General features: G+C 38.8%; 4 protein-coding genes across 7 annotated transcripts in view; 1 reads left to right on the forward strand and 3 right to left on the reverse strand.

Annotated features, from left to right (window-relative positions):
- Window positions 1-419: 419 nt before the first annotated feature.
- LOC135089122 (uncharacterized) lies at window positions 420-11,075 on the forward strand. 4 transcript variants are annotated; one of them, XM_063984383.1, is made up of 5 exons: window positions 420-709; window positions 3,120-3,458; window positions 4,018-4,041; window positions 9,120-9,379; window positions 9,596-11,075. In XM_063984383.1, exons 2-5 carry the CDS (start codon window positions 3,242-3,244, stop codon window positions 9,881-9,883), a joined length of 789 nt encoding a protein of 262 aa, XP_063840453.1. In that variant the 5' UTR covers window positions 420-709; window positions 3,120-3,241; the 3' UTR covers window positions 9,884-11,075. The 4 variants fall into 4 exon arrangements, with proteins under 4 accessions (XP_063840453.1, XP_063840454.1, XP_063840455.1 ...); XM_063984384.1 differs by lacking the exon at window positions 4,018-4,041; XM_063984385.1 differs by lacking the exons at window positions 420-709; window positions 3,120-3,458; window positions 4,018-4,041 and adding an exon at window positions 6,386-6,499.
- A 1,213-nt stretch (window positions 11,076-12,288) lies between these two features.
- On the reverse strand, window positions 12,289-17,175 carry LOC135089125 (small nuclear ribonucleoprotein Sm D3-like). The gene is made up of 5 exons (XM_063984389.1): window positions 17,047-17,175; window positions 13,816-13,949; window positions 13,238-13,345; window positions 12,919-13,000; window positions 12,289-12,801 (listed from the first exon to the last, which is right to left on the reverse strand). Exons 2-5 carry the CDS (start codon window positions 13,939-13,941, stop codon window positions 12,731-12,733), a joined length of 387 nt encoding a protein of 128 aa, XP_063840459.1. The 5' UTR covers window positions 13,942-13,949; window positions 17,047-17,175; the 3' UTR covers window positions 12,289-12,730.
- LOC135089124 (chromatin modification-related protein MEAF6-like) lies at window positions 14,551-15,927 on the reverse strand. Its single transcript, XM_063984387.1, has one exon. The coding sequence runs from the start codon at window positions 15,503-15,505 to the stop codon at window positions 14,999-15,001; it is 507 nt and encodes a 168-aa protein (XP_063840457.1). The 5' UTR covers window positions 15,506-15,927; the 3' UTR covers window positions 14,551-14,998.
- A 1,350-nt stretch (window positions 17,176-18,525) lies between the features above and the next one.
- Window positions 18,526-22,500, reverse strand: part of LOC135089126 (cryptochrome-1-like) — a 26,002-nt gene continuing 22,027 nt past the window's right edge. The window contains 3 exon segments of the mRNA XM_063984390.1: window positions 18,526-21,502; window positions 21,888-22,090; window positions 22,435-22,500. The exon segment at window positions 22,435-22,500 is cut by the window's right edge and continues 86 nt beyond it. Of these exon segments, the coding sequence (XP_063840460.1) occupies window positions 21,366-21,502; window positions 21,888-22,090; window positions 22,435-22,500 (406 nt within the window). The 3' untranslated portion in view covers window positions 18,526-21,365.

Here is a 22,500-nt window from a genome sequence, read left to right on the forward strand (position 1 = left end):
ACGAACAGGCGAGGCTCTTGAGACAACGCACGTTTAAGATCATCAGGGAAATTGCAAGGGGCACGTATCGGGAGGGGTGGAGGGACACTGGCTAGGGAGGCGGGAGGAGTGACAGGGGGATCAAGGTGAGGAGGGTCGGGAGGTAAGTGTCGGAGAGGCGGCGGCGACAGGTAGGTAAGGTGGAGGAAGTCATGACGTCATTTTTGAGTTGCTAGTTGTGGCAATGTAAACAATATCCTTTCTCTTTTTCTCTGTCTAAGCTTACATCCAGCTCTCCTCGTTCACGCATCTCACACGGCCTGAGAAACGTAACAAAACTGCAGAGAGGGTAAAGGAGTCGACAATAAACACCTCTTTTTTTCACGTATGTTATATTGTCGCGGGAAGCAACAGGTAGTGAGCGGAATACCTGGCCCACCTGAGACTGAACGAGCAGTAAGGGATACGTGGTCGGGAAGGGAGTGTTGCGTCTCGTCTTAATGTAGCAGAGGTGCATTGTTGTCCAGTACAATGTGACCTAAAGGCCTCTGGTGCTAAATATATACAGGAAACAGTTTAAAGAGGCCATGTGATGGGTTTTGAACGTGTCTGGTACAGTGGAGGAGACTGATGTGTGAAGAGTGAGTTTCGAAAGATTACGGACCTTTCTTACTCTTACTTCGGATGCTGTCAAAGAAATCCATATAACCAAAAGGATAAAACAAAACAAGTAAGTATTTAGTTTATATTGTATCATTTTCGCTCACGTGTAGTCTGTTCCAGAAATGAATGTTGGTTATAAGTTCCGCTTTGGATTCCTGGAATTTCCCAGTAGAGTCATGACTGCACACAAGATGCAAAACAATACAGTTCCTCAAGAGTGTATGCGCGTATGATAAAACCTAGGCATTTATTTATAAGGTAAAGGTGGTTATTCCCTACACACTATGAGGAGAAGGGGAGTGTGTCCACTTGATAATCTGCGTATATGCCGCTACCCACTGCTGGCATGTTTTCCGGGACGTCGCGACCTTGAGGCTTCTACAGAAGTGACGAAATGCACTTCTTGTATAATCTTTGTCATTCTTCAATTACCGTACTTTTCGAGACCTTAAAACAAATATTACCAGATGGAACAGTACATTTTTTTCCTGTTACTAATGGGTTGTTATTACATTTATCATCTTTGCCATACTACAATTACTGTACTTTTCGAGGCCTTAAAAACAAATATTACCAGATGGAATAGTACATTTTTCTCTGCTGCTTGTGGGTTGTTATCACCTTTGTTACCATATTTGCCATTCTGCAATTACTATACTTTTCGAGGCTTTAAAAGCAAATATAAAATAGAATAGTTATTTTTTCTGCTACTTATGGTTTGTTGTTCTACTCACTGCTCATGGGTTACTTGTTATTGCATTACGTAGAGGAGAAGGGATTCTTAATTAAACAAACTATTTTTTTTCTTTTTTTTTGTGTTAAAAATAACGTTTCTCATTTCCATCGTTAATAATTCTTGAAAAAAAATCTCATTGCTTCATTAGATGAGATGGACTTTTTAGATAAAACATCAACTATTTTCGTTGTGCTAAAACTATCGTACTTTTTTTCTTCATGTTCATTATTATTTCATTTGAAAACATTATTTCATCAGATGAGATGGAGATGGAAGTTATTAGAATTCTCAAGGATGCTTTTATAATTCTAGTGAAGGTTTAACATTTATTATGCATCAGTAGGGAAATATATCAATGCTTGGTTAAACGTAAATTATCTTCGTTTTGCTAAAATTATTGTACTTTTGTTCGTTTCCGTCATCTTGAAAAAAAAAAAAAAGAGGAAATCAACAAGCAGAAACAGATAATAATGAAAGCATCTTTTTTTTTTTGCATTGGGAAAGAGAAGATTTGCCAGGCGCCATTCATAAAAAAAAATAAATAAAATAGATAAATAAGATGAGTAAGTAAGTAGGTAAAATAATATACAAATAAATAAATAAATAAGGAAAAAAATTACTCAAACGAATAAGTAAAATAAATAGATAAAATAAACAAATTAATGAATATTTCGTGGAGAAGTATTAAAAAGACAACGGGAATTTAGTTTTAACAGCAATGAATAATACTGAAATTAATTGACAAGGGTATACTTCTTGCACTGCTTGGAGTCAAGGCTAAGAGAGAGAGAGAGAGAGAGAGAGAGAGAGAGAGAGAGAGAGAGAGAGAGAGAGAGAGAGGTATATTCTCGCAGGTAACCTCATGACACTGTTAGGTTGTGGCGGGAGTCGGTGTGTGCTCGTGTTGCTAAGTTGTGATAATGATTGTTTTCAGTCACTGGTAAACTCTGGTAATCTCTGGAATTCCCTGCCCGCCTCCTGTGATTTGAAGGCTTTGAAGGAGATTTCAAGACACAAGACCCTCCTAATCTGGATAATCGTTTTGGGTTTCTCTTTAAAGACTTATATCTCAGTGGACTTTTCTTTTTTTCTTCCTTTTTTGTTGTTCTAGGTCAGTGTTCCTCTTACATAAAAATAATAATAATAATAATAATAATAATAATAATAATAATAATGATAATTAATGATAATAATAATAATGTAGAAAGGATAGAGCGTCTAGCGGGAGAAATATCCTACTATTGGGAATTGTAGTTTCATGTTTCATTTAATTTTCTCTTACCACAGAGGGATATTGACAAACAATTCAGTTTCTTATCACACTTAACTCTCAACAGGCTGTCGTGGGAGTTGTCCGGGGGTTTTCAAGGGTGTCTTTCTCTATTAGTGATGTTGCGTCTTTCCTAAAGCATCAATAGAACAAGGAAAACATCATTGAAATCACCAAACAGTTTCCGCTGAGGCCTTTTACCACCAGAAACGTTTAAAAATGTATCTTTTCAAGTCTATAGGAGTGTCGATATATGTTCTACCATTTCTTTCTTAAACCATCACTAGAACTACGAAAACATCATTGAGATCACCAAATAGTTTCCGTTCAAGCCTATCACCACCAGATACATTTAAAAATGTAACTTTTCAAATTCACAGCATTGTCGATATAGCTCTGCTATATCTACCCTGACTCACCATGTTTCGTATGCCCCTTCGATTCTAACTAACATTCTCCCGCACGTTTCAGGGCCACCACGCACCAGAATTTCAAAGATGTGAGGAGCAGATAAATATTATATCGATGACAGCCTACCCCGCTCATGCGCCTAGAACACCAGGACGCACTTACAAGCAATAGCCGCCACCAGCATGAGCAGTCTTTTCCTGGAGGGTACAAGCACAAGGTGTATGGGTGCGCATTCTCGACCCTTTGTGGCGATACAAGCGGCACTACTATTATTACTACTACAAGCGCTTCCTCCAGTCAGCGCACAGGCAGAATGCTCTAGTCTAGACTGCAAAACTATATGTATTCAAAACCACCCTGGTTTCAAGCCACAGGATTGCCGAAGGTGTTGTTCAAAAGGTAGGGTCTTGATTTCACGCATCTTGATCTTATCTAATCTAACCTAATGTTACCTTACTTTACCTAACCTATCTTAACCATACCTAAACTTATTTAAACACTAACAGACCTAATAATTCCTAGCCTTACCTAACCTAACCTAACCATACTTAACCTATTCTTACCTGACCTATCTTAACCTTGTCTTACCTAACCTAACCATACTTATCCTTATCTAATCTATCTTAACTTTGCCTTACATAACCATACCATACCTAACTTCCCTAACCTAACCTAAAGTAACCTTTTCTAAGCTTCCCTAATCTAACCATACCTAGCCTTACCTAATCTATCTTAACCTCGTCTTACCTAACCTAACCTAATCTTGTCTTACCTAACCTAACCTTGTCTTACCTTATCTAAGCTTAAATTTATCTTTTTTTCCTACCACCTGTGTTTTGTGTTTTAATTGTTTTCCTTATTGAGTAAATATTCAGCTTCGATTCATATTTTGTTCATTTTCATAATTAAATATATATATTTCTTTATATTTATGCATGTTTTTTTATATATATTTCAGATAAAGAAGATAAAACGAATGAAGGTAAATTAACTCTGAGAGAGAGAGAGAGAGAGAGAGAGAGAGAGAGAGAGAGAGAGAGAGAGAGAGAGAGAGAGAGAGAGAGAGAGAAGAGCGTGTTGTGTGTGCAAGCATTAGTCATAACAAAATCTGGTTTATCCTTTGCGGCTCCACCCACTCCTCTCTCTCTCTCTCTCTCTCTCTCTCTCTCTCTCTCTCTCTCTCTCTCTCTCTCTCTCTCTCTCATTAATTCTCCAACACATCCATTCATGCTCTCGAACACAACAGAAATACTATCATTATCATTATCATCATCAACATCACTGAAGCATCATCACGGAAGCATCACCACACTCCACCACACTAGTTTAAGTTTTTTCGCACCACACATACACACACACACACACACAAAAAAAAAAAAAGAAAGAAAGAATCGAAGATACAAAAAAAAAAAGAGAGAAAAGAATATCTATTTCAAAACGGTAGAAAAAAAATAAGAAGAAAAATGTTAGAAATAAAATACAGTTACATAACAAGGAAGGAAAGAAGAGATGTTAAAAAAGGGGAAAAGAAAAGAATATCATCTATAAACGGAGGAAAAGCTGAAAAAATACATTAGAAAAATAAAATACAATTACAATTTTTTTTTTCTCGATCTCTCTCTCAGTACGTAAATTACTAGCATCAATTATTTCCGTCAGTTTTCATCCTCACCAGCTTGTAAACAAAACCATAACACCACTTCCTGCCTTGTCCACGTGCGAGTTGAAATGAAGCTCAATAATGGCCATTCATTTAGACAGAAGCTCAGTTTTTTTTTTTTTTTTTTTTTTTTTTTTTTGCGGCGTGCTCTATGGCCCGAGTCCCCCTCTCTTTTTCTAATCACCCCGACAGCTTCCTACTGCACCCGTACCACATAATTTACTGCTAATTAACTTCTAAGGGAGGAGGCGGCAGGGCGGCCAGGGTGTCGGTGCTAGGTGAGTCATAATCTGCTGGTGGGACGAAATGTGACAAAGATGGTAGTAGTTATGATCTTGAGGGTTCCATTATATGTTGAAAACGCTCTGTTCTCTCATAAGGATTGTTTTCAAGGCTCACAGATGACTAGTTTAGTGTGCATAGCATTTTTATTTTTCTTCTTTTTTTTCCCTACTAGTAATGCAGATTCCTTGTTAAACTATCACAAGTAGACTGAAAACATTCTTGAAAGCCCCTAAAACCTCTACTACAGCCTGTTAAACTATCACTAGAATCACGACATATGCCCTTAAAATTCCCAGTAACTTCCACCAGAACCTGTTAAACTCTAGAATCATGAGAACATCCCTGAGAACCGCAATAACTTCCATCAAATCCTGTTAAACTATCACTGGAATCATGACATACCCTTGGAAACCCACTAAATTCCATTGAATCCCTTAAACTGTCAATAGAGTCACGACAATCCCAATAATTTCCACTACGAGCGCACTAGTGCCAGCGAAACTGTCACTAGAACCATAAAAACACCCTTAAAAAACCGTAGTAACAACACAAGAGAAATCGAGATGAGACGCCAAATTTGCACACGAGATTTAAAAAGTAGGTGATAGCGACAATAGGCATCCGAGTGGTGGGTCAGAATACGGACGGCAGCGGTGGTAGAGCAGTAGTATGGAGATGAGGACGCGCGGAAGTGGGTCCGGAAATAGTTGACGTAAAATTACCAGACGCCTTTCATATCCGTGGAACAATGTGATGGTGAGAGGATACGTGTTACCCGTGGTCCGTGTTGCCGTGGTGCTATTCATCACCACTCTGTGCTTCCACCTTCACAACACACAATGCTTAGGATAAAATTAATACAGTTACAAAGAGCTTATATAGAAGAGGAAGGTGTGTAACTGGAGAAGTGCTATTTAATCAGAAAAAAAAAAAAATAGTGGAGGGAACTAAGGCAATAGTATTTGAGAGAGAGAGAGAGAGAGAGAGAGAGAGAGAGAGAGAGAGAGAGAGAGAGAGAGAGAGAGAGAGAGAGAGAGAGTATATACGCGCTAAAAAAAAAAAAAAAAAAAAAAATTAAATTAATAACGGACACACAGTAGACTCTTACTTCAGTTATAAGACAAAAACACGTCTACCTTTAATGGTTACATGAGTGGACAAGTAACACGACTAATGCATTCAGTGGCCACGCTCTGAGGCAGTGTGTGTGTGTGTGTGTGTGTGTGTGCAGCGAGGGATGAGTCACCCGCACAAACACCTGCCACGCGAGCCCCGCCGTGCCTCCCACGGTCTCTTCATATTCCTTTCTCGATCCCGCTCCTCGTCGCGTACACTCGTATGATCCTTGGCATAAATTTAATGTGGCATTCTCTCTAGTCAATGTTTTCCTATTGTCACTGCAAGATTCCAGACCAGTCTTTCTCAAACTGTTCCCCGAGGAGGACGTTCAACAGAGTGCTACGCTAAATTTGCTTATAGACAAGTGTTCTGAAAGGTTGTCTTTCAGCAGGCCTGCACTGCACTGAGTGCAGGGTTGTGTGCCGTCAGTCACTAAGGAACAAAGTTTGAAAATCACTAGTCTCGACATTTCTGTGCCGGTCTCTTAAAATACATTGATGTACTACTTGGCTTACGAATATAATCTGTTCCAAAATCGCCGTCGGAAAAAAAAAAAAAGTAATCATGACTATTTTCGAAAAAAAAATAAATAAATAAATGAAAATAAAAATCTCTACTTAAAAGTATTGTAAAACGCATATAAACAATACCTTTTACCCTATAATGCACACCAGTGTATGCCATTGGCAAATGTATCAATAAAATTATATATATATATATATATATATATATATATATATATATATATATATATATATATATATATATATATATATATATATATGGATTTTGTGCTCCCCCAAGTGACGAGTTGATCGGAGAACAAGATAGCGAGTTGCTCTCGAGTGAAATACACTGTATGCTGAGTACCTTACTGTAGTGCTACAGCTTAGAAAAAGCGAAATTAATCTCCTATTCTCTGCTGACAATACAAATATTTTTCATAGTGCTCTGAACATTAGTGACAGACAGCAGCCATAGAAGGAACGGGGTTAAGGAAAGGGTAAGGTGCACGTTTCAAGTGTACTTTCAAAAGATCACGGACAAGACGGGTAATCGAATAACTCGGGTCATTGGACGGTCATAGCCTCTCCTTCAGTAGAAAATGATCTGGAGAAATTCTAAAGCAGAATTTCGGAAGACCAGTGCCAGCAAAACGGGTAGTGGAGTGTAGCTTATATCATCGGACTAACTACACTTCCTCCCGAAGCAAATAAATATAGTCTGCAGAAAGTTTAAGATGTAAATTCCCAAGATGTTACTACCAGTCAAAGAATTAAGTCGTCTAGAGTAGGATTTAGAATGAATGAACTGTGATACTGTCATTCTGCACTGGATCTTCCTCAAGATGAGTAAAGTGGTGTGCAACAACACAATATTACAGAAGAGAGAGAGAGAGAGAGAGAGAGAGAGAGAGAGAGAGAGAGAGAGAGAGAGAGCACTGGTTTCTACAGATATCAACAAAGGCCTCGCATTATTAGTGTCAAGATGCGCAATACAAAGGACCGAATGACAGCAATATATAAATGTATCTTTGTATTTCCTATCACTAAGATGACCCCTTCCTCCCCTCCTCTTCGCTCACCTCTTGTCCCTCCACAGCACGAATAGAGGCTGACTCATCACCACTCGTCTGACAACATTCCGCGCGCACACACATACACACACACACACACACACCTGAATTAAGCTCAAACAAAGCACACATCATTTTCATGCTTACGATTCAAAATACAAAGAAAGGATATCTAATGTAAATCCCACATCAGCAACATTACTACAGAATCCAACCTCTCAGTGAAAGCTGCGAGAATAATTCATAGGAGTGCAGGAAAGCCTTATCTGAACTTTTGGCGTCTTTGTCTCTTGTACTTTGAACAGACTCTAGTGGAAGTCACATTGATTTTTCATTGTTTTAAAATCAATCTTAAGGTATTTCAACAAGGTTTCTACATCACCAGAGAGAGAGAGAGAGAGAGAGAGAGAGAAATTTCGTGACCTATAAAAAAAAAAAAAGTGATTCCAAACGTGTTTTTGTCTTTTGCAATTTGAACAGACTTAAAGTTATATGGGTCTTTCAGGCTTTTCTTTTCATTAATCATCATCAATTATGGTATTCCAACAAAGTTTCCAATTAAAAAAAAAAGTTCGTGACCTTTGAAAAAAAAAAATAAATAAAATAAAATGTGATTCCAAACAATGTATACATGAAAAAAAAGAGCATTAAGGAAGCAACAAGAAACCATGGTGCCAAAACAGATCACACATCAATAAAACATCCAGTGGAAACCTTTGGGCACCACACACAATTTGCACCTATCTCTTTTACTTCCTTCCTCTCCTTCCTGCACACTCGGACATTTTCAAATATCACCTAAGCATGACAACACTATCTTTAATATATTTCTTTATATAAAACAGTGGTTCTTACCCGGGGGAAAGGGGGAGTCCAACACAGGACGGGTAGGGAAAAAATCACGGACTCACTGGCTATTAGTACAAAGGAGGTGCAGCAAGGGCTACCTATCTGATTCTATCTATGGTGGCATAGCTGGGGAGGGGGGTTAAGGGGGTGGCGCAGGGAGGAGAGCCCCAACTGCACTGAACCAGCTTTTGGGGGGGGAGCAGCCTGCAAAAGGTTGAGAACCCCTGATATAAATCATCCAAAGAACATTAGGGAAAATGGAAATCTTTGGACATTTAAACAATGTGCACCTCTTTATCTCTCTTCAACTATCGCTTCCTCCCTCACTCCCTGCAAATCCGGACATCATCTAAGCATGACAGCACTTCCTTTAATATATTTTTCCTTTATGAATCTTGCTTGTCCTAACCTGATAACTTACTCCACGGATTTTTGTCCACATGTCCCTGTTATACATCTTACAATATTTAAAAACCTGCATCAAATCCCTCATCATAAGCTTCTTCCCAGCAAATGTAAATATCAGTAGCAGGTTTTTTGTTTTCTTGACTTATCATGTTGACTACTTCAGCAATGGATGCAATCAAGGAGCTGCAGCAGAAGATGACGGTGATGATGGGAGTGACTTTAGGGCTGCTACTGCTGCTGATCATGCTGGTGGTTGTGGTGCTTCTCCGCCAAACCTCAACCAAGGCCCTCAAGGCTGCCCTCCCTGTGTTCTTCAGAAACAATGACGAGGGTCGGGCCAGCATTGAGAAGCGCCCCTTGCCGCCTACCAGAGTGCCACCAGAAAATAGAAATTCAACTGTGGTTCGAATAGCTGACTACCAGGTGACCTCTCCTCCTCACATCAATAATTTAACTTTTCCTGTGCATGCTTTACAAGACAATTATTCCTCTGGAACTGCCTAAAACTATTTCCATGCTACACCCAAACTGAGTGACTTTTTTTTTGCAATAATTATAAAAGCTTAATCTGCTCACTTCTGTAAAAAAAATAAATAAAATAAATAAAATAAAATAATCCCTTTCTTTTTTGATCTTCAGAATAACCACAGTCCTCTCACTAAACGCATGCGACCTAATGGCATGGCAGAGCACGGACATGGGCTCCCTCTGCCAGCTGAAGAGCTACGTCCCCGCCAGCCTTCCGAATCCACTTGCCCTGACGAGAGCGATCTCTCTCAACCACACCAAGACAACAACTTGCCGCCAGGAGCTTATGTCAACTTAGCCTTATCCCACACCTCCTCCACCTCCACTCTGGCTCCTGCGGTATCCACTAATACACTGGACACAACTTTACCTTCCATGAATCCCACATCACTTGTATGAGTTTAAATAAACTAAGTTCATGTGCAGAGAACCTCCCGTCTCCACGCTCAGGAGCCATCCTATGTAACCGTTCTGTGACTCTTACATCACATTCAAAGTCCAGATTTGTGTGTAGAAAACTTCCGTCCATTTCCCAACTCACTCAGAAGCCGTCATTGTAAGCCTTGTGCAATATAAGGAGAATTTTGTAGCAGCATGAGAACATGTAATAATACTTCTTAAAGCACTACCCCCTTAGTATTCTGATAAAAGCATTGAGATGGATTTCAAAGAACCATTAAGTGCATTAAATCCCATACCTGAGTAGGGATAGAGACTTAAACTTCAGGAACAGAGATAGAAAAGTACAATTACATGTTTTTTTGTGCCACAAAAAAACATATCTATGCAAGAATTGAAACTAAGTTTTCAGAATGCCAGGTTTCTGTGACCTTGATTGCAACAATTGGATGTGCAGTTAAGTGATATTGTGAAATGAGAAACATTATGCACAGACTAATACATATGAAGTAAAGGAAATGTGCAATCTCTGTGTGTGCATGTGTATGTCTGCATGCGACTTCAATATGATGAGATTTATAATGCAGAAAGAAAGACATTAAAAAGACACTCCAAGGTGTTCTGATATATGTGATTGAAGTCCTACTACTGCAGTGCAAGGCCAATGTTGTCGTTATTAAGATTAACATTCCAGGTGATGATGTAACCAGTATTCTGCAAGGTAGATACTAAGTAACTGTGTGCAATAAACTGTACACAAAATGGATAGCATGAGGATCCTGCAACTCACAATGATCAGCATTTCTACACTAAATAAGTCACTTAATAACCTTCTAATGTTACTTAAATCATCATGCAGAGTAATGGCCAAATCTACTCTCTGTGATGCTGACTATGCAAAGGTTACTAAATGCTGATGAATTTAGTTTGGAAATGCCCTTCACTATTGGCTTGGTGGATCTTCATATCCCTTAAAGTATATAGTATTCCATCATTTACAGTGATACATTAAGACAATTACAGATTCTCTTAATTTCTTTAACCCATAACTAACCCATGTCTTCCTGATAGCATTTGTTGTGTTCGTCACTCACAAAAGTCTAAGCAGATCATAGTTTATATGTGAAATAATTATATTGCTCATACAGTATAAAGTATGCAAATTTCTATGATGAATTACAATGCTATAGAACTCATCTTTTTATTAACCTGTAAACAAAAAAAGACTAATTTTACTTCTAGACAAGTCATCTATATCTGTCTATAAACCAGGCCAGCAGTCCCACATGTAGTGGCCCAAACAAGGCATCACACATTCACACTCTTAGCCATGTCAGCCCCTGATGGAAAAGGACAGTCTTGTGGCCCATTGTACTACACAAGTCAGAGAGAGAGAGAGAGAGAGAGAGAGAGAGAGAGAGAGAGAGAGAGAGAGAGAGAGAGAGAGAGAGAGAGAGAGAGAGAGAGAGAGAGAGAGAGAGAGAGAGAGAGAGAGAAGAGAGAGAGAGAGAGAGAGAGAGAGAGAGAGAGAGAGAGAGAGAGAGAGAGAGAGAGAGAGAGAGAGAGAGAGAGAGAGAGAGAGAGAGAGAGAGAGAGAGAGAACAGGTAATAGCTTTCCTTGACAGTAAGAGATAAGGTTGATCAAGTACAGCAAGCATACAGATGGATCAGACATCACCCCAACATTAGCAACAGGTAATGAACATGTCCAGCAATACCTCCACATCAAGTCTTTTCTAAGTTTACTTGGAAATAATTAGTTGATAATCCTTCTTCCTGAATTATCCTAGGGCCCAACCAGTGGCCTCCTGAACCCTGGGTGCTACAATGAGTATGAGATCTGATAGAGATCTCTAAGTGGTATAGGAGATATAACAAGTGATATAAGCAAAATTCTCAGGATCAGTTATCAGGATAGAACAAGAAATAATGGGTCCAAGCTTGAAAAAAAAAAAAAAGTTGTATTGAAAAGAGATAAAGAAATTACTTCTCAAATAGTGGTAGATGAGTGGAATGGACTCATTAATAGGGTTGTTACTGCTATTAGGGAGCCTTTAAAAGAAGCATGGCAAATTTATGGTTGATGATGATAAGTGGAAATAAATAGGTATGTTTCATACAGGGACCACTGTGTGTAGGCCTGATGGCTTTTTGCAGCTTTCTTTATTTTCTGATGTTCTTCCATATCTTAGACAATTACTATGTATATTAAGCTTCTCTTATTTTCTAATGTTCTTCCATTTCTTAGACAATTATTGAGTATATTAGTATCCAAAATATTTATAACTAAGTATTATTCCACCAGTACTATGCGAATATTCACCTTTCACTCTTTTCATTCATACACTCAGCATTTCATCCCTCAACCAGTAATCACAATGAGAAAGGCAAAGAACATTCAGATAATACAGAAAAAAATGTATTCATCATAAAATGTCTCTTATGAAATAGGTAGGTACATAAACATTATATTGTAGAATACCACATCTTTCTGATGACACAAGGAGTGACTGGGTCTCCAAACTACCACAGGTACTGACCCTATCTGATGACTTTCTTTTGATGTTTTTGTGAAGGTACTCCACAGCTACTTAGCTACTGGTATTCTTTTGGAATCTACAGTAATGCAAAGTATAAATCAACCTTATACAAAAATTCTAGGTGAGCTTCAGTACTGGAAAGTTTTTGAAACATCCCTGACAAGATTCTCATGTGGTTCACTGAAAGATAACTCTCCACACTAAAGCAAGTAGCAACAACTGTACCAATGAAAGTTACCAGAGTAGATGAAACAGAAGGATGGATGTCCAGGGAAGGAGGGAGGGAAAATGACAAGAGTGGAAGTGCCTAACGTCGCATAGGCCCGCCTGGCCCCCACCCTCTGCCGCCTCTCCCACCTCGTCCTCGCCCACGTGCCGCTGTCGGGAAGAAGGGCAAAGAGTTATATGACTAGATTCACTCTTTTCCATCTCTGCAGATTCAAATTTTGCAAATATACTAACAACAAAACATCAAATATAAATTAAATATATTACCTTGTGCTCTGAGAATTGCAGATTTTCCACTACCAGCAGCACCTCCTTTCCTTCCTGTCATATTCTTGAACATTGGAGCATTCTGTGAGGGGCGACAGAAACCAATTATGTCTCGAATGGAACAATATTAACATCAAGATGACCATAAATAAACATGACTCTTGCTCCTTCTCTATCCTTGAGCACTGGACCATTCTGTGAGAGGCAACAAAGAAACAACTATGCCTTACATGGAATAATATTAACATCAGGATGACTAAAAATAATCTCTAATCCAAGCTCTCATAGTCCCTCAGTCAAGCCCAGCACCTAGACTCACCTTCAGCATGTCTGGCAGGATGAGGAAACGAATTTTTGAGCCTCGGATGAAAACATTCTCAAGGCGGGCAGTCTGGCCATTGCGGTAAGTCACTGTGCAAGCTTCCATCTGAGAGAAGTTGTGTTGAGCAATGATGAGAGATTAAGGTACTGTATGTTACACAAGTAGTGCTATAGTTTTCAGTTTAGTTAGTTCACTGACACCAATGTACCAAAGCAATATATCAGTAAGATATACAAGACAGAATAATACATATACAAAACAGGTAATATATAATACAAAATAGCAAAATACAGCATTGTGCATGTCTATCCTTAGTCCAACCAGACAAAATAACATGACTTCTAACAGAGGATAATTAATATATATGGTCTAAGTAAAAATATCAAGGACACACACACACAAGAAATACAAATAGAATCAGACACAAGACAACTTGGGAAAATGAGGATTGAACAAAATGATGATAAAAAATAAATAAATAAATAAATAAAAAATAAAAAAAAATAAAAAAAATTTAATTGGACAAGTAACACAAATGGATACAAATGTACAATGATGGTCAGCAATTAGCATACCTGCACATTCATGTTGTCTTCTGCCTCCAGCAGCTTGCCTCGGTACACCTCTCCCAGCATGGTCTCCACTGTCACAATGTGGCCCTCCGCCTCATGCAGCACCTTGATGGGCACGCCGATGGACATCCTGATTCCTGTGGGGCCAAAGATACATGTCAGACCATCAACACTACTTACTCTTAGACCTGATGACCCCTGGTTGAAAAAGTCTCATGAACTACCATACCCCATGACTCCCAACCTAAGGGAAGCTGCAGGAAGCCAGTATGCCTAAACATGACTGCGTATGTAAAACATACACAGTATCAACATATGCTTATAATCATTACCCATAAATATGTAAAATCTCTTAATGCTCTCTATTAACCTATTTATGCCCAAACCATGAAGATTTCCTTATGAAAACTTTACCCAAGAGTTCACCATAATTTAACATAGGAAGGCAACATACCCTAATTTTTCTGAAGGGATCATTATGGTGAAATGCTTATGAGAGAACTTTACCTGATGGAAGATGAAGACACATACCTTCCTGGTGCCTCATCTCTAAGCCAGACACCTCAAGTCTACGCTCTTGAATTACAAGCAAACTCTGATCATATGACCCTGACACAGTATAAGACCCCTTCCTGGTGCTCTGTTTCTCTATCTTATCATATATACATTCAAAGACTTCACCCTTTCTGCTTCTCACCTCCAACATACAGTCCACCCAATCAAGGCATCACAAACACATTATTCATAGAGTATATTTATTCAGATAGATTATTTGTACTTGTACTGATGGGGCATGCGTAACAGTCACGAGTGCAATGTCCTTAAAACCTACGGAATAAAAAAATTATCCATCTACACACACATACATGAAGAAATGTGGTCATTAAGTATTTACAAAAGTGCATGAAAGATGTTGGATTCCAGTGCAGCCTAAGAATTAAGCCTTGTTCAGATTTTTCCTACCAGGGAAAGTGTGAAAATGACAATATGAGAAGACAAAATGAAGGGGAGTGGAGAACCACCCATCAAGTCAATATCATTCACTAGTGCTTGTTGTCAGGAGAAAAAAGTAAGTGAGAGTAAGAAGACATCCAACATAGCATTGTCTCATTTGTCATATGTGAAAAACTAAGATAAAAGTTGAGTTAGAGGAATAAAATACTGCATAACAAAGCACAGCATCTATTCAGCGATGCCTGTTCTTCTTGCTGCTCTTCTTGATCTTGTGGGAGCTCTTGGACAGCTTGTGCAACATGGGGGTGTCACGAGAGGAGTCGCCATTCACCCCAGCGCTCACCGAGTCCTTGGAGTTGTCCTCGCTACCGGAGTTGACGTCATTTGTGTCTGTATTGTCACCTAGCCGGTCACCCATCTGCTCCACTATGCCACTGACGGCTGCCATGGAGGTGATGGACGACTTGCTGAAGAGCCTCTCCGCCTCCTTGAACTTCCTGTTGCGCTTGTCGTTCTTGGCGTTGGTGTTCTTGTTGGTCACCAGGTAGCGGTCCCAGCCACGGATGATGTTGCCATACAGCTGAGTGTCCTCCAGGTACGACCCCTCGAAGGCATAGATCTGCCGCTCCAAGGATGCCAAGTTGTCTGCGATCTCAGCCCGCCGCTTCACCAGCTCAGCTAGCTCTGCACGGGTGTCATTTCCAGCACCAGACCCCGAGGAACTCTTGGACATCTTCATCCTGGTGTGTGTGTGTGTGTGTGTGTGTGTGTGTGTGTGTGTGTGTGTGTGTGTGTGTGTGTGTGTGTGTGTGTTTACCTAGTTCTAGTATACAAGGTCTAAATTATACTCATGTGGTCCTGCCCCTTGCACTGCCACACACTCCTCACTTCTATTAGCTCTGATTAATCCCAAATGCCTTATGAGAGAAATGGTGCATTTTAATTCACTCAAACACCTCTCTTCCTTGTGTCCACTCAAATACCCTATGTATGATCCTGCAGTAACAGGTCTTTTCTATCTATTTCTCTCTTTCTGTGTATGTGTGTTCGTTACAGAGGATGCGTCTACTGCCTATGTGCCTTGAAGCAGCTGTCCTTGTCACATGCTGTCTTGTACCACGGCAGCCTCTACATCCTCCCTGCTGCCAGTGTGTTGTCTTGACTCACGAAGCTGCTGGTGTGTTGGCGGTGAATCCTGAACTCAGCGCTGACAGACTCCCCGAAGCGTGTGGGACGAGGCAAGATGCAAGAGGAGGAGGAGAAGGAGGAAGGGGAGGAAAGTTGGAGGAGTAGGAGTAGGAACAGCTCCTCCTCTCTCCCTCAACCACCTAGAAAGAGAAAAGAGCAATTAATATGTACAGGTTTTAAAGAGGTGCTCATGAAATAAATGCTTAACAGTTCATTTGGACCCACCAGGCACAGCTCTCTTTAAAACACTAACATATTAATTCCTCTCTCCAGCTTTGTGGCTCCAGTGACTTGAAGGGTTGAACACACCAGTAACTCATCCACAAAATAATGAAATAGATATAAACAAAATGAAAAATAATGACTTCAATACTTCTGCTAAACAACTGTACATAAATGCTAGAGACTGGACACAAATAACACTAGCACGAACAAAATATACACCAGTAAATGAGTATATATATGAACCAGACTTCAAGAATTCTGCCAAACAAATGTAAACGGACAAGATTCCACACACTAACAACTCTTACCCATCAAACAATAAGTAGACACTAAGAAAACATATAAATCAATAAATGACTAAATAATTCAGTTAACCACTCATACATATAAATCAATCTATAGATACTCAAATATCAACTCATCTATACTCTCTTTCATCTACGGGTAATCTTAAATGTATAATGTTAATTGATTTCTCGTTTAGTACCTGATGCCTATGATTAATATTACACTGCCCTTGTGTTCTCCGTAGCTCCTATACACTCAGATAGTATAATAATTGCTAGTTAAATGGCCAATGTAGCGAGTAATAAACATAAATACTTAAAAACAAAAAAACAAAAAAAAAACACTCGTTAAAACACAACATTTTAAGATTTCTGTCAGTTATTTTCCTTAAATAAACCCAAAAACACGGAAGAAAACAGTAATAACTCATAAAATGAAGCGACATCACTCATCCTTACCGGGAATACGAATGAGATGTCTGACATTATACCTTCCTCTCTCTTACAACTATTGCACCCATCCTCCATTTCACCTTCCAAGGAATGCTTAAAGATTGTTCGTCCTCCTGGTCATACTTACACAAAGGAGAGGAAGATAGTAAGGTCGATGATTGCAGATAAAAAAGTAAGCGTCCTCTACTTTGTTTTGGTTCCCTCTCAAACGTTTGTGTGTGAGTGAAGCAAACGCCACGAAATCCACACTAAGCTTATTTTCACTATAAACAAAACAATAATTTTATCTAGTATAAGTATAAACATAATGCGTCGCCTAATTATTATTTTCGTTATTTTTTTATATTCAATATTTATGTCAACGTTGTTGATTTTGTTTTTATATGTCTATGAATTATTTCAAATTTAGCTTTTTCTTCAAATTGTCCTCGCAAATTAATGAAGTGTGAAATATTTCTGGTAGCCTTTTCTAAACTCTCTGAGTCTCAAAAGGCTGCACAAGTTAATGCCAAAAAGTGTTCATAAAAATTTCAAAATTTACTGTACCCTGCAGACTGGCAACACCAAACACTCATCATACACTCAATATCTTCTTAACATCACACACATTACTTCCATAGCAATGACAAAACATCCATTACATCACAATCACTCAAAATCCCCTTAACAATCACATAAACTCAATAAACATTCCCATTATATACTCACGTCAAACACTCGCATGATATGACAAAATCATCAAATACCCCATAACATTATAGACGCAAAAAAAAAAAAAAAATAAATAAAATAAATAAATAAATAAATAAATAAATATAAATAAATAAATAAATAAAAATAACAATAACAATAATAATAAAATAAAATAAATAAATAAATAAATAAATACAAATAACACACACACACACACCAAATATCCTCATAACTGCATAGCATCACATACACACTACCCATGTCATCACAAGCTCGCATCAAATACCCCCATAACATCACATACACCTAACATCCAGAATACCGCGAATAATAAACATCCCCATAGCATCTTAAACACACATCAGACACACCTACAGCATAACATCACACACACACACGTCAAACATTCCTGTATCACATATTCACACCAAACATCACATGCGCCCCTCAACATTACTGTAACATCACAAACTCGTATCAAGCATCCCCATAATCTCTCTCACACACTCCCACCCCACGTCCCCACACTATCCACCCACAACCATGGCACCACCCACTGCAACACACCACAACACCCAGACAGCTTAGTATCTTCAGTGTATGAACTCGATCATCTCACCTTTGTCAATGACCAAATAATGATATTAGAGATGCTTCACCCAGGAATGTATAGAGAGACCTTGGCTTCACTTACCTGCTGGAAGTGCGGCCCAGGCAATCAATTATGTGGTTAATGCAAACACACACCCACTACATGTTGCGAAGTCCAGTGATCAAATATTAATAAAAATTATATTGAAATTATTAGAGATTTTGACATCTCTCTCTCTCTCTCTCTCTCCAGAGATAGACATAAATTTATGTAGATAAAAATAAGAAGAGAATATTTCATGCACCAGTAATTAAAGGATAATATTCTTTTAAGTATATTCTTGTCAATATAACAAAACTAAGTGTTTTATTACATGTCACACATCAGTCACATATATTGCAGCCTTTTCATGAGTGGTATACAATACACTACAAGTAAGAAATTAATAGGCATTCATTCACATCTGAATACCTTTCCCTAAGTAGTACTTTTAACACTTAAACAATTGTATACCTAAAGATAAGCTAATGATGAACTGTTAACTGATGGTCTGACAGAAGAACAATAATAACACCCTTAACTGTTGATGCAAAGAAACTCATGGTTGGATTTTATCTACTGCTCTGATAATGAATTACATCAGTGTGGTGTGCAGCAGCACTCACACACTGCAGTAATCTGGGACGTGACCAGTCAACCTTCTGTGGCAGGAATGGCACAAGATTTCAGCTTTGTCAGGGATAAAAATATTACATTAGCAATGCTTATTTACAGATATGCATCCTAACAACTCAGTAAAGAAATACATCTTTAATAAAAGGTAACAAAATGAAAGCAGATATATACATGTTGCAGTTAAATTCATACATTTTCATTCACGTTTGATTGCAAGGCAGCAAAATAGTATACTCGTTCTGCATAAGACAAAGCAAAGTAGCAGTGCTCTATTGCTGAGAAATGTCATATGTAACACATCCACACTCATTACTTTATGGACAATGCAAAATGCTGTCTGCTCATAGTATTTATAATGAAGTTCATACGTCTGTAGAGAATGTAGGTGGAATATATTAAGTATGAAGTCAAATTGACTGAAGTATTAGAAGAGGTAGATGAGCTTAAACAACTTGAGTCAATCCTGCATAACATTAAACTGTTGAGAGTGAAGTTAGAAAGAAAGCATCACATGTGGATGTGGTAGGATGTCTGGGGAGCATGATGGGCAGTGAGTGTGGAGGTGAAGAAAGCACTGTGTGGTAGTGATAGTGCCAACACTGGTGTATGAGTGAGATTGACATGTAGGATGAAAGTCAATGATAAGGAATTCAGGCAGTGAGGATGAGGTGTTTAAAAGATGCTTGTGATTTGAGGAGAATGAATGAAGGAAAAGGAAGTGTATGAATTAACATGTCTGATAAAGAACAAAGCATGGAGTGGTAGAGGTGGCCAAATGAAGCAATACCTTCAGATGGTTTGCTCATAATGTGGAGAAAAGGAGACAGTGAGAAAACCAGGAGGATCTATAAAGGTGGAATGGATGCTGTGGATGTGTAAGAGGAAGACTCAATGTGAATTTGGTAGAGTGCTGGAGAGAGAGTGAGAGGAGGGACGGAAGGTTGGAGTGTGCAGGAGTGGGGTGTATGGAGAGGAACAAATGGAGACTCTTAATTGTGTCATAGCCACATACTTGAGGGAATTTCAAGGAATGGGCATCTGAGTAGACAAAATTAAATTAGTTAATATATACACATGTGTCCAGGACTCATAGGTCAGGAAGTCTTTGCAATGTGCCAGTGTATCTGCATGCTTGAAATCAATGCAAACTTAAAGACAAATTAAATATGCCTCTAAACACTGCATGCACACTGAAAACCTTCTTTTGAAATTCATAAGTAGGTACATTGGAACATGAAGTCATTAAATATAGCAGCTTTGTACAAAGGTACTGTTTACAGTATTAGTAACACTTACTATACTGATAGCCAAAGACATTATATTAGAAAAAATCATACATTATTTTACAAATGACCATTTAAATATCAAAATGTTCCTTACATTGTAGTTTTAAATAATTATAAAGGACATTTTCAGCATAACCAATGTCTTCATCACTCACACAAATACTTAACAAGATGATGAACCAATTCACCAATTTGTGCAACTGTTCTTACTCGTTTTCTATTTTGACTTCAATTCAGAGAGAAACTGCCTGGGAAAGTTTGATTAAAAGGAGAGCTGTTTTGCAGAGCTCTGGCTTGCTCCTTGCTGCTTCTTGGCACTGTGCACGGAGCAGAACACGGAAACGTTCCCTTCTTTCCAGGAAAGCAACTTTTGTTCATAATGTAAAAAAAAAAAAAAAATCAAATATTCACCTGAAGTATCATAATTGAAGACTAGTAATTTTGTAATTCATACTCTAAAAAAAAAAATAAATAAAAAAAAAAAAAAAAAAAAAAAAAAACTCTGGACTTTCCTACTTTGTCGTTTTCTTCAATGAACTGCTTTTCATGACTGAGTAATTTGTTGCAGTGGTGCCTCTTCACCATTGTAATTATCCAACATGACAAAACTAAATTATTTTACAACTAATGATAGTCAACCATGCAGACCCTAGAGTGAACTGCATTAAGAATCATCTTTTGCTTTTTTTTTCTAAAGCAGCTAAATTTTTGTGGTATTACAATGGACTTAACGTAAACATAAGTCTTTTATATTTTCTAAAAAGACCTTCTGTCTGACTTTCTTGCCACAAATTCTTTATAAAGGTTTCTCACGGCAAAATTTACAAAGCTTTATAAATACATTAGAAAAATAATTGTGGCTTTGTTAAAAATGTCTAATCATCTTGCCATCAATGTTTCAAGGATGATGTGTTAGCATCTGAAAATTGCACTTCTCTTGAAGCCAAACCCCTGCCACACCATCACCCAGCACGCAGCCTGTGGCCTGTAGCCTGGAGCTGGTAGCCTGTAGCCTCTACCCCATAGCTGGTAGACTGTGGCCTGTAGCCTGTAGCCTGTGGCCTGTAGCCTGTGGCCCATGGCCAGTAGCCTGTAGCCTGTGGCCTGTGACCTGCTGTGCATCCTGCTGGGAGGTCAGTGTGATAGTCCACATGAGTGAAGTCAGTTCTAGCACTCATGGTCATCCGAGGCCAGTTTGAGTCAGGCCTGGACTTGGACGCGATAGTTGGAGTCTCGCTGGATGTCACTCTTGCCCGTCTTGTTGTTGCGCTTCTTCTCAAAGTCTGGCGGTGGAGACGGGTAGTGGTCCATGGTGGGTGACTTGATGGCTGGGTTGACTGAAACAGGAAATTATTTTAATATCCTTCCATATTACTCAATACAATCACAAACAACACTTTAATGCACAGGAACTGCCATGTTTAGGCCTTGTGACTTTATTCAGCTTCCCTCATTTTCTTGTGTCCTTATTGCAGTTACAATCTGAGTAAAGAGATACACATGCCACATCCATACACTCTGCTTTCTAATATTCTCTCAGGTACCCCTACATCATACCTCACTTCCTACAGATACAAGTCCACTTACACCTACTAATTCATACACACTTTACCTCCTACATTTTTTCTAACATTTTCTTCTCCTTTCGTCATACTTCCTATAGATACAAGTCCACTTTCTACAAACACAAAACCTCAAATCTAGGCCATCTGGTACACTCACTTTTGCCTCTGTAATGGGCCAGCTGTTGGTACACCTGCTTCATTCTCTCTATGTTGTTTTGACTCTGCTTGATGTGATCCACCATGGGCATTGGGTAGTCTCGCCCTATCACACACTTGCTTGCACGCTGCACTGACTCGGGCGCTGTCCAGGGCTCGTGGATGTATTTGGTTGGGAAGTTTTTGAGCACGGGCAGGTATGTTCTGTGTGGAAAGAAAATGATGTTAAGTGCTCACCATTACGGTACATCATTACTGTCACCTTTCCTGTGTATTATCTAAGGTGACAAAAAGTGAGTGGTGGGATTTGGGAACTTCTTTATATTTTTATTCCTAGAGAGGAACTACCAGGCCACACATTCTGCAGCCAAGCTAGAAGAATACTATCATTAACTAAAAAAAAGTAATGGGGCTTGAAAACTTTATATTTTCATTTTTGAAGATGGGGCAGTCTGGCTACACATTTTACAACCAGGTTAGAATACTGCACCTGTGTTCTCTATGTTACACAAAACTTATTAGCTGAGAGGCTTATGAAGGGTTTTTACCTGATATAGTCTCCATTTGGGTCAGCCTTCCTTCCATACCGCACAGGACAGTAGCAGTGGAAAAAC

Source organism: Scylla paramamosain, chromosome 32 (genome assembly GCF_035594125.1).
Source record: "Scylla paramamosain isolate STU-SP2022 chromosome 32, ASM3559412v1, whole genome shotgun sequence".
Classification (NCBI taxonomy): domain Eukaryota; kingdom Metazoa; phylum Arthropoda; class Malacostraca; order Decapoda; family Portunidae; genus Scylla; species Scylla paramamosain.